The sequence below is a fragment of the Centropristis striata genome, chromosome 13, assembly GCF_030273125.1.
Source record: "Centropristis striata isolate RG_2023a ecotype Rhode Island chromosome 13, C.striata_1.0, whole genome shotgun sequence".
Classification (NCBI taxonomy): Eukaryota; Metazoa; Chordata; class Actinopteri; order Perciformes; family Serranidae; genus Centropristis; species Centropristis striata.
In genome coordinates, this window is record NC_081529.1 from 26015732 (window position 1) to 26030070 (window position 14339).

At 36.6% G+C, this 14339-nt stretch overlaps 2 protein-coding genes across 4 annotated transcripts; both read right to left on the bottom strand.

Annotated features, from left to right (window-relative positions):
• Nucleotides 1-1608: 1608 nt before the first annotated feature.
• Nucleotides 1609-4554, bottom strand: rmi2 (RecQ mediated genome instability 2). Its single transcript, XM_059348431.1, has 2 exons — nucleotides 4222-4554; nucleotides 1609-3317 (listed from the first exon to the last, which is right to left on the bottom strand). Exons 1-2 carry the CDS (start codon nucleotides 4508-4510, stop codon nucleotides 3166-3168), a joined length of 441 nt encoding a protein of 146 aa, XP_059204414.1. The 5' UTR covers nucleotides 4511-4554; the 3' UTR covers nucleotides 1609-3165.
• Nucleotides 4555-4753: 199 nt separating this feature from the next.
• ubfd1 (ubiquitin family domain containing 1) lies at nucleotides 4754-12510 on the bottom strand. Of its 3 annotated transcripts, none has more exons than XM_059348980.1 (7): nucleotides 12198-12510; nucleotides 9808-10080; nucleotides 9502-9710; nucleotides 9355-9420; nucleotides 9137-9242; nucleotides 8954-9036; nucleotides 4754-6264 (listed from the first exon to the last, which is right to left on the bottom strand). In XM_059348980.1, the coding sequence occupies exons 1-7, from the start codon at nucleotides 12211-12213 to the stop codon at nucleotides 6154-6156; spliced, it is 864 nt and encodes a 287-aa protein (XP_059204963.1). In that variant the 5' UTR covers nucleotides 12214-12510; the 3' UTR covers nucleotides 4754-6153. The 3 variants fall into 3 exon arrangements, with proteins under 3 accessions (XP_059204963.1, XP_059204961.1, XP_059204964.1); XM_059348978.1 differs by lacking the exon at nucleotides 12198-12510 and adding an exon at nucleotides 11607-12159; XM_059348981.1 differs by lacking the exon at nucleotides 12198-12510 and adding an exon at nucleotides 11513-11650 and having other exon boundaries at nucleotides 9808-10076.
• Nucleotides 12511-14339: the final 1829 nt, after the last annotated feature.

Below are 14339 nucleotides of genomic sequence, written 5' to 3' on the forward strand. Positions count from 1 at the left end.
ATGGTCAGTGTAGTTTGTCAAAAAATGCTTTAGAATAGTATGTTCATCATGGTAGCATAACGAAAAACATTATATAGTATGGCAATAAAACGCCATGTTTTGTCTAAATGCCAATAATGCCATACAATTTCAAGAAAAAGTATGTGAACCCTTTGAAATTACCTAGTTTTCTACATTCATTTGTCATATTTGCATCTAAACACCAAGTTTAGACAAATACAATGTGCTTAACCTAATACCATGCAAACAATTATAATATTTCACGTTTTTATTGAATACATCCATTAAATATTCATAGTGATGGTGGAAAAAGTGGACCCTTGATTTAATAACTAGTCGAGCCTCCATTAGCAGCAATAACCTCAACCAAACACTTCTGATAGCTGCTGATCAGACCTGCACAACGTTCAGGAGGAATTTTGGACCATTCTTCCTAACAGAACTGCTTCAGCTCAGCCATATTCTGAGGATGTCTGGTGTGAACGGCTCTCTTGAGGTCATTACACAGCATCTCTATTGGATTGAGGTCTGGACCACTCCAAAAGGTGGATTTGCTTTTTTTTTTTAAGTTAGTCTGTAGTAGTTTTACTTTGATGTTTAGGGTCATTGTCCTGCTGCATCACCCAACTTCTACTGATATTCAGCTGGCAGACAGCCACTCTGGCATTAACCTGTAGAATACCTTGAGAAAATTGGGAATTAACTTTACACTCAATGATAGTAAGTGGTCCAGGCCCTGAGGCAGCAAAACAGCCTTAAGTCACGATGCTCCCTCCATTAAACTTCACTGTTGGGATGATGTTCTCATATTGGTATGCATGGCCCTTTTTACACGATACCTATTGCCGTGTGTTCTTCATGAATAATTCCACCATAGTTTCATCAGTCCACAAAACATTTTCCCAGTAGTGTTGTGGAGTGTCAAGGTGTTCTTTGGCAAACTTCAGGCATGCAGTGATGTTTTTTTATAAAGCAGCAGTTTCCTCCTTTGTGTCCTGCCACCACACCTGATCAATCTTATGTGTCTGGTAGACTCATGACTAGAGACGTTAACCAGCTCCAATGATTCCCTCAAGTCTTTACTTGTTACTCTGGAGATCTTTTTTACCTCACTGAGCTTTCTGCGTTGGGCCTTTGGGCGCCCACTTCTAGAAGAGTAGCCACAGCACTAAATCGTCTCCATTTGTGGATCATTTGTCTAACTGTGGACTGATGAATACCTAAAATTTTTACTTTACTCCAGGGGTGTCAAACTCTGGCCCGCGGGCCAAATTTGGCCCGCAGTGTAATTTTATTTGGCCCGCGAGGCAATACCAAATTATTATATAATTATTGTACTATAAAAGCTGATCCGCCGGTATTATACGGCACATTTACCGCTAATACTACAAATCCCACAATGCCCTGCTGTTGTTTTGGCGCGTCAATCAGGACAGGACCCAGAAACGCTCCTCTGTGACAGTCGTCATAGCAACCTCAAGCTAGAGCTGTCTCCCAGCTACCCCTTCCCAAAAATGGCGAAAAGAAAGGCAGAATTTATTAACCTGTTGAAAAAGTTTATTTTGATATAATTAAATCAGAAGGATGCAAATAGAAAAGAGGCATACGATTTTTATTTAATAAATTAATGACATTGTGTTTTTTATTTGAAATTAGATTTTGCATGTCTGCACTATTTAGTTATATATTGTATGTTTATAAGCGTTGCTGGTTCCATATTTAATGTTAAAGCAAAACATGTTTGGTATATATTAAAAGGTTTATTTGTTCAATGTTGGCCCGCGATATTATTCAAGTTTTACATTTTGGCCCATTGTGTATTTGAGTTTGACACCCCTGCTTTACTTGTTACTTTTTAACCCCTCACAGTCTTATGAAAATCAACAATTCTTGATCATATGTCCTCAGATCTATTTTTTGCGAGGCATGGTTTACATGAGCAGATGCTTCTTCTAAAACGCAACCTTAAAAAGTCTTTTTTACAGGTCAATGTATCTCTACACCTCACTCAAACCTCATTTCATTGTGAGGACTCCAAGTTTGCTAATCCCTGACTCCAGTTAGTTCTTAAAAGAGTCATTAGCCAAAGGGTTCAATTACTTTTTCTACCAGCATTATGAATGTTTCATGGAAATATTCAATAAAGATGTGAAACATTATAATTGTTTGCATGGTATTAAGCATGTTGTGTTTTTTAATGCAGAAAACCATGTAATTTGAAAGGGTTCACATACTTTTTCTTGCAACTGTACTATAGTCATAGTATGACATCAAAAATGCCATAAGAATTGTCATTGTATAGTGTTTTTGGAAAATTGCGATCCTCGGTTTTTAGTAGAGAACAATAGGCTGAGTACTTGAAAATCTAAATCATCTTTATTTAACAGTAACCATGTGCCTTACAACTACTATACATGAATGCCATATTCTCAAAAGATAAAGCTAGTGGTAGAATCTGACAAGACTCATTCAATGAGTTAATAATACAAAATGCAAATCTAGGTGTGATTTTCCTACCCAAGTGTTAGCTGATCATTTTAGAGGCCTACATTTTTTACTTGTTTATATCAGTAGTTCTCAACCTTTTTGAGTCGCGACCCCCAATTTAATGTGCATGTTCTCCGCAACCCCCGCTCACTGAACATAATCTCACACGCACAGTTCAGATCACCCAAAAAAGAAACAAAATGACCAAACAAGACACAAAATGACCAAAAAAAGACACAAAATGACTAAAAAAAAAGACACAAAATGACTAAAAAAAACCACAAAATGACCAAAAAAAGACATGAAATGACCAAAAAGACTAAAACACATGAACACTTTAACACAGTGGAGACAGAGCTGACTTCCAAAATGATAGTATATCATTATATATACATATCAAAATAATAGCTGGTTTATATGACCTCCATCACACTTTGAAGCACAAATACTGCATACACAAATACAAGTCTGTTTTAACATGTCCAAATCTTTGTCACTCTTGCATCACACCTCCCAGTCGGAAGCCTGACATCTAGTAGAATCTGCTGTTCAGTCCTGTGAGGTAGTTCTTTCATTTGTCAAGGGATGCTTCAATGCCACATACCCAGCTGGACACACATGACAGGAGCAGGTCGTCCTGCCACCAGCGAAGCGGCGTTTCCACCAACAGCTCTGCATTCAGGCCAGCACCTGCTGCAGGTCCTCCACCTCCAGCTTCCACATCCGTCTGTGAAGCGCGGCGAGCTCTGAGAGGTCTGCCATCTTAACTGCACGGATGACTGGCTCCGGGGAGACGGCCTGGATGACACCCATCACCATGACATATTTGCCTGTAAAAACAGCAGCAGGTGGTCAATTGTTCAATTGTCAAATTTTTAAATGTCTAAAAATGCTAGAAATGGGTCAATTATAGTGTGTTGATACATGCGGTGGTATAATTTGTCAAAAAAAAATAGCCGAAAAACACACCATATAATGATGATGTCCAAAAACGACCCCCTAAAAAAAAAAAGTTGTACGCATGTCGATTTTTTTGTGAAAAATTGTCAAATTTTAAAATGCTGAAAAATGCTAGAAATGGGTCAATTAGTCTGTTGATGCATATTAGAGCATAATATGGCCAGAAATGACAGAAAAACACCATACTATGGGATGTCCAAAAACGACCCCCTCAAAAAAGTCATACTATACAGCCTCATACGCATGCCAAAAAAACTAAGAGGAAAACAGTTGCAATCTGTAAAAACAATAAGTCATAAACATGACATGGGATGTGAATTTGAAGTCACATTAATGCTCATGGTACTTGTCATGTCATGTTTCTGACAGGCTTGTGTGACTCTTATGTAGACACCTTCAAAATAAAGTGTTACCATATCTTGCTTAAGTCACAAAGGCATGTTCAAAAAATTGCCTAAGTCATTTATTTCTCTTAAGTTACATAATTTACACACTTGTTACCATGCCAATAGCCATCCTTTGTTACATCCCTTTTGAGCGAAAGGATCAATAAATGTCATATGTTACACTTTTGGTGAAGTTTTTTGTGTTTCCTGCAAAACTTGAAAAGAATAGTTAGGCGATTATTTCATCAGGGTGACGATTTATTTAATTGTATTGGGGTTTTAAAAAAAATCAAGTTCTGGTTTGTTGTACAAAAGAACAAAAAAAGTGTACCACCCCTGGAACAATCTACCTAAAACAGCCATGACTAAATGACGAAACTAACTTCACCTTGGGACAAGCATGGTTTCCCTTTGGGAATGTTGTTGACGCCTTGAACAGCAAAGGTCCCCGTCTCATCCATCAGCAGAACGGTGTTTCTGTCCAGCTGGACCTCCAGTACAGTCCCCTGCATCCACACTAGTGAGACCAGCAGAGAGCGACCCCGGCCCGGCTTGATAAGGTATCCCTCCCCGCTGTCAGCTGTCCCCCGGCTCTCTGCCGTCCTCAGCTGACCTGACAACACTTTGACCGGCAGTGGGCGTTTCTTTTCTGCGGTTGTTGTCGCCGTTTTGTACATTGCCGACTGCTTTAGGTTTTTGACTGTGTTTAACTATATTTGCATTACCCGCTTCCCGCCAGAACATTGTCCCGGAAGTTGTTGGCGTGTTTGGTTTTTATGGTTTTTATCACCTTCAGTTCCGGCTCGGGATCCTTCAGAGTAAAAGTATCACCATAGTCAGTCCAATGTCCAATTTCTTTTTGAGAATAATACAGGACTAGGTTTGGATACATTTTGAGTATTCAAAATTAAGAATCACACTAATATTTTACAGTTTTATTGTAGGAAGGTCAGACTTATACACGTTTGTTTAAAAACTGTCAACTCCCTACAGTTCTGTCATTTCCGGTATTCTTTCAGCTTCACATACTGTACATAACATGAAATATAAATGACAAGAGTTACAAACTATGGCTTTACAGTTCGACTTGAATGTGGTGATTTTTATAGGAATTGGCATTACATTTTAAAAATGTATTTTTGCATAAAGCAATATGAACAGATTTAACTGTTATTTGTCACCAGTCTCTGCAATTTCAATGTCACTGGTAGTGTGAACAAATTATATATATAACTTATGTCGAAATACTGATGGTGCAAAAATCATCACTTTGATGAACAGTTGTGAAAAATACTGCTTTAAAATTAACCCAACAGGCATGTTGTTCCAATCATTAATAAACACATGGCTTTAACTATGCAATCATGTTTTACAGGGCTGTCTATCTAGCATGCTGTCTTGGAATAATACACCAATTAACCCCGTTGAATTATGAAAAAATAATTGTGAGATGTGAATGGAATGCCTCACATGAATTTGACTTACCCAAGTAATTATCAGGGAAATAAAGTTAGGAATACAACTCTAGTTTTTTATTTTTTTTAGGCCATTACAATTTCCTCAGTTTAGAGGTGTTCTGCTTAATGAAGACCTTTATGTGGGGTGCATTAAAGCAGCTCTGGTCTGTGACCATTATACTAAAAGCCATGTTTAATATAAGCTAAACACCACACATCACATCACAGCAGGGCTGGAATGCCTTGTAAATGCCAAGAAATCCTGCAAGAAAATACACTACAGTCTGCAAAGGAAAAGCTACTTGGGATGTTTATTTTTCAGCAAGACAATAACCCTATAAAAGGTCAATGTCTTAGTCCTGGGGTGGCAAAGTCCAGGCCTCAATCTAATCGACAATTTGCGCTAGGAGTTGTTGCTGTTCATTCAAAGACCACATGAATGAATGTGAGCTGTTTTGCAAAGAGACTCAGAAGAGCTCCATTGTTTAAATGGGCATAACTTTGGTTCCCAACAAGGTGAATCAAAACACAGAAAGGACAAACAACAATGCCCTCATGCATTCATTTCATTAAATAAGTTTTATTTCTTTAAGAATAACTGAAGAAAAGTGTTAGCAATTTCTGTACAATTGTTTCATAATTTTCCCTCGGATTTGCTGAAAACCTTAAATGATCAACAGGGCTGAGAAATGTTATGCTGCCACATAGTGCACTTTTAACCTAAAAACAATATGATTAGTCCACAGGCATCCATCCGTTTCCTTCGAATGTATTCCAAGAAGTTCCTTAAGCCTCGCTGTTGACTCCGGTTTCATTAATCATTGGCTCCTTCTCTCAATCCCAGTTCAAATAAAAGAGGCACATTAGAAATACTGCCATTTTCCAAGGACTGTGTCTTTGATTGCATCGACAAACTGTGCAGGCACCCAGTACACCCAATATTGAGACGCTTCTGTGGGACCCAACTGAAAAGCCTACAAGAGTGGGAAAAAAAAGGAAAGCATGTTAAATGATTTTCAGATAAAAAAACAACTGTCAATAGCCACAAACTGTTTTTGGTTTGGGATGAAAATTATATCTTCGTGTATTACATGAGATCTAAAATATAAAGTAAATAAATAAAGTCAGCTGGAATTATGACACGCATATGTTTGCAACAAAACAATGCTTTTAAATAAACCAACATTCAAAGACCTGAAAGCTTTGTGTAATATACTGCCTCTCATCAGACCTTCAATTTTAAAAAAATCACTCCGAAAAAATTAATTAATTACTCTATACTTCCTTTTTTTGTTAAACTTTGGAAGTTAAAATAAACAGGCTTGATCACTAATATCAATGATGAGCTTGCTATTTTAGAGGAGAAGTTCCCTGCCCACTGACATTTTAAATCTTCATCTCCTCTTCCACCAACTCCTCATTCTGCACGTTATCGGCTCCTAATGATGCAGAAATAAGCTTTGATAGAGTAGCTGGCATCAAATGCAACTCTTGCATTTCTTGCAAAGTGGTGTAATGTTTATGTTCAAAATTAACAACAACATGCTGCCTGACTGTATTCAGAAAATGTTCAATCTAAGCCAAAGCCATTATAATTTCAGAGGGGTGTGTATATTTAAAAAGTTAAAAACCAGAACCAACACCAAATCACGATGCACAGCTGTCAATCTATAGAACAAATTGGAGAAAGACTTGAAAACTTGCAATACCATTAAATTATTAAAAAAATTACTTAAAAATAGGATGATTAATTTATATAAGTTAGAGTAATGGGTAATAAGCTTCTTTCTTTTCTCTCTTTTGTGACTGCTTATTTCTTTTGTTGATAAATAACAGATTGTACATTTCTAAATTTTAAATTTACTTGAGTTGTAACAGGGTAGGCGTAATAAGCTATGCTTCAGCCTACGCCTTTTCGGTCCAAATGTCTAGTATCCATTTTCTCTCTCTGTTTACATGTTGTTTACTTTGATCAATGTTTTTTTTTCTGGTTTGTTTTGATTACATGTATTGACCGAAATAAACAGATAGGAAACGAAACGAAACAAAGCGATGTCAATGTAATTCCACTATTCTGCACTTTGCCTGTATCGGCCCTGTGTATACCCTGATCCATACCATGACAGACAGCTGATCTACATGTTCAGTCAGTGGGAGCTGGAAATCTGGAAATCACCTCAAATGTTTCACTCACACAGCAGCTTAAATTTTTTATTATTTTTGCTTGAATAAACCTGTGGCCAGCAACCATGAAATTAACAGTGTTATACTGTCAGTTTTGTTACATTTAAATGTATCAGATCAAGCTAAAAAACAAATCAGTTATTCAGTTGACAGCTTTACTATATTCTCCTAAAATGTATAGTCTTTGTATCGATGCTGTTATGACACTTTATTTTGCTCTCTTAAAAATGGATCATGATGTCCATGAGACTACGCGATTCAATTAAGTTACTTGTTCTGGGATTTCCATTTCAGTGACAAAGAAGAACACAAAAGCTTTCAGACACAAAGGTTAATGTAGAGAAAGCGCTGACATTTCCCGCTCCGCTGCAGAGTCCAAAACCGCAAACGATGACCCCCATCACTCTGATGCACACAGACTACAGTGATCTCAGGGAGCAGCTCAACCTGCACTGTTCGCTCACACAAAACACCCTTTATAGATGAAGCATAGCTGAGCAAAATATATCAGACCACAACAAACACATCCGAGGGGTGTGCCATGAAGCAAGTGCAGGAGAGAAAGGGTTTCTTGGCTGGCTCGACAGAGCCTGAAACCCTGATGGTAGATAACGGGTACCAAGAAGGTGGTTATCAACTTGATCTGCTCACCCAGTCTTTCTATCTCAGGCTCTGTGCATGCTCCCATAAAAGGGGGCAGTTGGAGTGTCATTTGACTCTCTGACTGGTAAACTGATCACATTTCACCTGCTATGAGGAATATGAAAAAGTATTCCAGCAAACAGCAATGCTGCTGCCTCAGATAAAGCAAGAGAAGGCTGTTTTAAGGAAATTACTGGTGTAAATTCATATGTTAATGTGTCTATTTTATCACTCAATGAACTCTAAGCACCTATGTTTTATTTCTAATGTGATAGCTGCACATTCAGCAGATTTAAATGTTGGAACCTTGTTGTTTGAAGGAATTATACCGCATGCCATATTTAAGTAAACATCATACTGATTAATAATGTATTGAACTATTAACCTATGCTGCCTTTCGGAGCCAGCATGGGGAAATGGCCAGAGAACTCTACAAACATATTCAGTGAGGGCAACAACAACCATGCAAATAATATGACAATACTGGATCACAGACTAAATGTTTATAGGTTCTTGAGGCAACATTGTACACATATACAGTATAGAGCTACTTTTGCATGAATTTGTTTGGCCACGAAACAATCGTAGCCTTACAGGTCAATAAGTTTGCATAGATAAGTTTGCATATATAATATATTCCCTCAGGCAAGAATCTGTATCGCTCATAGTTTTACTATCAACTTTAGAGTGATTTATAAAAGGAGTTGATTATTGAAAGGCACTTTTAGCCTGAACTCAGGCTCCGACAGCCACCTACATGACACGTAATTTGACTTTGTTACTTGGCATAACAACTTTTCAAAAAACATGTGCCTGACATGCAGCAAGCACACTTACCATCATGTGATAGTCCTCATGGTCTTCGATGGGTTCAGACACTACGTTTTTAATGGAGCCCATTGGGACCTTCTCTGTTCTCTCTGTAGAGGAGAACACACACACAAAAAAGATGAAATTGTATTCATCATTATGTTTGTGTTGCGGGGAGGTTAGCAAAAATGATGCTGGCTGTAATCTCACCCTTTGTTCCAATCCACAACTGATCCTGCTCCAGTTTGAATGTGAGTCTAACTTTTCCTCCGGACTTGTTGTACATTCCGGATAAAGGCACTGTTGGTAATCGTTCCTGTTTGTGGAGAAAGGCGGTTAAGGCTTTGTGTGTGTTATTAGAATCATAAAGTTACCATGCCTCTGTGAAAACATGACAAAGAAAAAACAGGGATTGCATCTTCCCTCACCTTTGTTCCTTTAATAGATGTCATTATGTCATCTGGTTTACCTTTGTCCAATACTTTCCTGTGTTGCTGCAATAAACGGTACCCGTTTAATATCACAAAACTCCATAAATAATTTACTCTATTCTGCAGAAATGCCATTAATCTTACCTTTTGCCTGCATAAAGGCTCTTTCTTGTTCTCCTCGGCTTTAACTTCCTGCTGGATGACCTCTTTGGGTGTATTCACAGCTAATACATCATTTATTGTAGATCCTACTACCATTATTTTTGCACCATTTGTAATCTTTATTTCACGTAGCGTCTTGTCCTCTGGAAGCAATCCTTTGTACATCACTTTCTGCATTGCAGGTGGAAGACCTGGGAAGACAAAGGAGAGCATTTATTTTTTGAGCTTTGCTAATCTCACTAATGAGCCACTACGATATTTGAAAGTAAAAAAATGTGCTATTCTTACCAGTGAGTGAGTGGATCCTGTCCTTTAGTTTGGCTCCGGTGCTATCAACAGGAATTTTCAGATCATATTTATTCTTGTTCCAGATTATCTTCAAGTCCACCATCTCCTGATCACCATCTGCATCATCTCCATTGCTAATACTAGAGTCCTGAGTTGTGGCGTTTCCTGCATCTGTCTCAGATGTAGCTTCTGTGTCACCCTTTTCAGCATCCTCAGCTGGTGGCTCGGCTTCTTTTGGCTTTGCTTCAGTTTCCATTATGACTTCTTCACTTCCTGGAAGAGTATGACAACAGTGATGTAGATCCATTTAATAAATTCAGAGCAAAGTTGTTCTGTCATTTCCGGTTGTTCTCAGAATATGTATTCTACATTTCCCACATGGATGCAAATATGTAGAAATACACATCTGGGATGTCCTAATTATCACAAATATAGTCAGCAATTGTGGGTGTCTTACAACAATTACAAACAGTCTACAGTACTTGCAGTCTACAGAGACTGCACATCTATGTTTCTAAGAATTGTATTTGTTCTCTTTCTTGTGAAGTAACCACAAAGAAGTACGGCCAATTAAGCAAAGTTTCACTTTAGTTTGTGGAACTGAAATTTAAATGTATTCCGACCTGTATGAATGAAACACACAAATGGGCAAAACAATAGAAAAAAAACAGCACAGAACAATACAACACGATAACACAACATAAAAAAATTAATTCCTAAATTATTTCTAAAAATACAAAACCTATTAGTGTAAAAAAAAAAAAGGTAACAGCCCAAAACATACTATATTCCTTTCATGCTAACACCAAAATGCTATTTTGATCAAACATTTTATACATGCTCACTAAATGATTATGTTTTAACTTACAAAATGTGCTACAACTTTTCAGTTCCTTTTTCCATCAATACTACATCAATACATCCATTAAACTGAAATACATTGATTTCTTAGATTAGTAGTTTCCAGCAGTGTTTTATTCTAGAGGTGGACCAACTTTCCAGAACTACTAACCAACTTCACTGATGTGATTTTAAAATAATATGAAATAAATCATTAAAGCAGATGTGATCTGGATTGCTCAGCAACAAAAACAATGGGGGAAACCCAGCTAACTTTCTGTTCTGTTTCTTTACACATCACTATCCTCTCAAGTCATATTGTCCATTGACTCGACCATGTTTTTCAAATATAGTTTGAAAATCCACCAATTTAAGAGGCCTAAATTTAATAAACTGGGTTGGGTTTGTAGCAGTTTGTTTAAAATTCGCATTGGTTCTCTATGAAAGTTTACAATGAATATTATATTAGTTTCACGTGCATTTCACTATACTTTCCTACAGTAACTAGATCAAGTGTGTAATATTTTTGGCCCTGTAATTATTATTTCAATCATCTATATAAATTCTACAAAGAAATACGAATTCAGTGCTTTTACTTTAAAAAAAAACAGTTTTTCATGTAGTGCATTACTTAGTGATTGTTTGTTATTATGAGTCCTCAGTTTTGTATGTAAATTGAATCATTCGTTTCAAGTAATATTCACGAAACCAGTTCATTGGCTTAATTAGTTGATATTTCCAAGTAAAATGTAAGTGAGGGACATCAGTGAATCTGCAATTTACTTGTGTATTTCCATTTTAAAAACCCAGTGGTTCTATTAAATAAATACTACTTAGAAACAGCCTGAGTAAAGATTACAAACACTTTCTGTGTGGAAAAACTTGCTTAGCTTTTTTAAAGTAAATGTCACTCCATTTTTTTCAGTGTGATGCAGTCTAGTTTCGCTTTTTCTTCTCACCCCCTATCTCTCTCTCCCTCGTGGTTTTTCTAGACCTTTCCATTGCAAATTTTTTTTTCCATCAAATCAGCAATTCTTACTTGTGCCTTGGGTGAGGGGATACATAAATAAATGCGAAGTACGAGTGAACCTAAACAGACACGGTTTTAAACGATAATACGCAAGAGCCAAAACACTGAATCATTCGGTTGGCCCTGGTTACAAAACTGGTAATGTTAACGTAACAAACTGTTTGTTGATACTTCGTCGTTACCATTAATAACCTAACCATATTTATGTATGTTTTAATTGGTTAACTTTGCCGTTACAGACCTAACACTGGTTACATTTTTTAACATGAACTATGGTCATCCATAAAAATCTAGAGTTAGCGAAATTTGACTGCTGTTAGCAATCGTTAACGCTAGCTTGCTACAACACTGGTGAACATTTTAATTAATAACGTTACGGAGAGACGTATATCTACATTCCATTGCGTTAATCGCGTTACATAGCAACGTGTCAGTTCCAATGCACGTGTTATCCCATTAACAGGGATTAGGCTCAATGTAAAGATATGAAAGAAATACTGCTGTATTTCTCAGTACCCACCATCCTGGGTCGCCATGATGATTGTGTACAATCTGTTGTAGGTTGAGCCAAAGAGAGTACACAGAGCGGGATGAGTTCTGATATTCAGGAAGCAAAAGTCGACCGACAAACAACGAAAGTCGTGTTCAAGCGTGCATTTTCGTGTGACAACACAACCACCAGAAGAGACACAATATATATTTTTAAAATGGCGTAACAAGTATACCTATGCCTACGGGTACAACGATTAAAAAAAACATTTGTTGTTTCAGTTACCCGGCGGACAGGAAGCTAGAATTAAAATGCGCATTGCGTCCTCTAAAATAACTCCAAATAAAGTTGTTTTTTGACAGAAGCGGCTGTATTTATGATAAAGCAAATAATATCTCATTATAGTCAAATTGATTCAACCAGCCATATAATAAAAAGAAAGATTTTTATTATAAAAACTGAAAACACAAACTATGTAGCTACACATATGCTACATACGGGAATTTTGGGAAACACGGAAGTGGATGTGAGGGAGTCCTCTCGTTTTCTGAAGCGTCTTTGTTGTTGTGGCAGCAAGAGCAAACACCGAGAGCTGGCACTTTACTCACTGGCTATTGGTTAAGTTTTTCTTCTCCCTTCACATTGTTTGACGTTTGGGATTTAACATTATGCATTATCGCCAACTATAGGACTCTATAGTACATCTCAAACTATGAAAAAAACAAAAACAATTTTTACTCCCCTTCTCCCTCTCAAGCTTTGACAAAGACAAACAAACTAATATGCAGGTTGAACAATTTCTGATTAGTCCATTCATTTCTTGAAAACAAATAGTATTTAACTCTATTTTGCCTACTGCTTTAAAATACAATACAAATTGACTGTTAAATTGACATGCTGTTCCTACTTAATCGTCCATGATCACTGTATTCATCATTGTCCCATGGTTCTTTTCATGTGGGAACGGCAGGCATGTGATTATAATTACAGTTTCAGAAGGCGTATGGGCTTGGTTATGAAATGTCTTCTAAGCCTGATTTATTAAATTTAAAAAAATTACAATCAGTTACTATTTTTTTTATTAATCACTTGCATGTATGAATATAACCCCCGTGCAATGAACACAGTAACCAGTGTCGGAAGAAGTACTCAGATTTTTCGAAAGAATATAGCCTTCTAGCCTACTTTCAGTATTTATTTGTTTTATTTACCTATGTATTACCAGAAGATGTAGGCCTATGTTTTATTAATCTTAGTGTCTGTGTGGGATGGATGGTCCAGATGGATGGGCCAGATGTTTGGCATGTCACAGAAGTAAAAAAAAAAAACCAACTAACTAACTTTTTCTCTCAGTTTTATTATGTATACAACAGTTATTGATGATTACACATCAGGCATGTTATTATCCGAATCTGACAAATAAAGATATCAAATAAGTATAGCAATAGGCTAGTAGTAAAAAGTAAACAATTTCCTCTGAAATATAGTGCAGTAGACTAAGAAAGTATGGAAGCACAAATAGATAAGTTGGTAGGTAAGGTACAGTGGCAAGATGATGGCAATTATAGTGATGGTATGATGGTAATAATATTATTGTGACTAGACAATATATAATAATAGTACAGTATATATAATATATAACATGATAATAATAATCATGTAATAAAAATAATACGGCCAGTATAATAGTAGTAGTATATCACAGTATATAGTAGTAATAGTAATGGCAGCAACAGTATGTATGCAATAGTAATAAAAGCATGTGCAGGGTGTGCATACATACATAACATAATATATAATATGTAAACATCTATCTATCTATCTATCTATCTATCTATCTATCTATCTATATATATATATATATATATATATATATATATATATATTGTACCGTCATTATATATGCATATAAATATAAATACTTGAATGAAGTACAAGGCCTCAAAATTGTACTTGTAATAGCTACTAGAGTAAATCTAATTACTTTCCACCATTGACAGTAATAGTAAAAGATTAAAAGTCTTAATTTTCCAAGGACAGTCTGATTTTCATGGGAGAATATTCTCCTGCTTACCTCTGGAAGGCAGCAAAAGCTAAATTAGTGTAAATGAGCGCAAATTGCAAAAGAAGAAGAAGCAGCGGGAGGTTCGTGAGGAAAACCAAAACGAAGAG

Excerpts from the sequence above, each read along its gene's own strand:
- rmi2 (XM_059348431.1), bottom strand. The coding sequence starts at position 4,510 with ATGTACAAAACGGCGACAACAACCGCAGAAAAGAAACGCCCACTGCCG. Across the intron at positions 3,318-4,221 it reads GAAACCATGCTTGTCCCAAG|GCAAATATGTCATGGTGATG; the intron begins GTGAAGTTAGTT and ends CTGTTTTTACAG.
- ubfd1 (XM_059348978.1), bottom strand. The coding sequence starts at position 11,649 with ATGGAAAGGTCTAGAAAAACCACGAGGGAGAGAGAGATAGGGG. Across the intron at positions 10,081-11,606 it reads GAGGGAGAGAGAGATAGGGG|GAAGTGAAGAAGTCATAATG; the intron begins GTGAGAAGAAAA and ends ATACTCTTCCAG. Across the intron at positions 9,421-9,501 it reads AGCCTTTATGCAGGCAAAAG|CAACACAGGAAAGTATTGGA; the intron begins GTAAGATTAATG and ends CGTTTATTGCAG.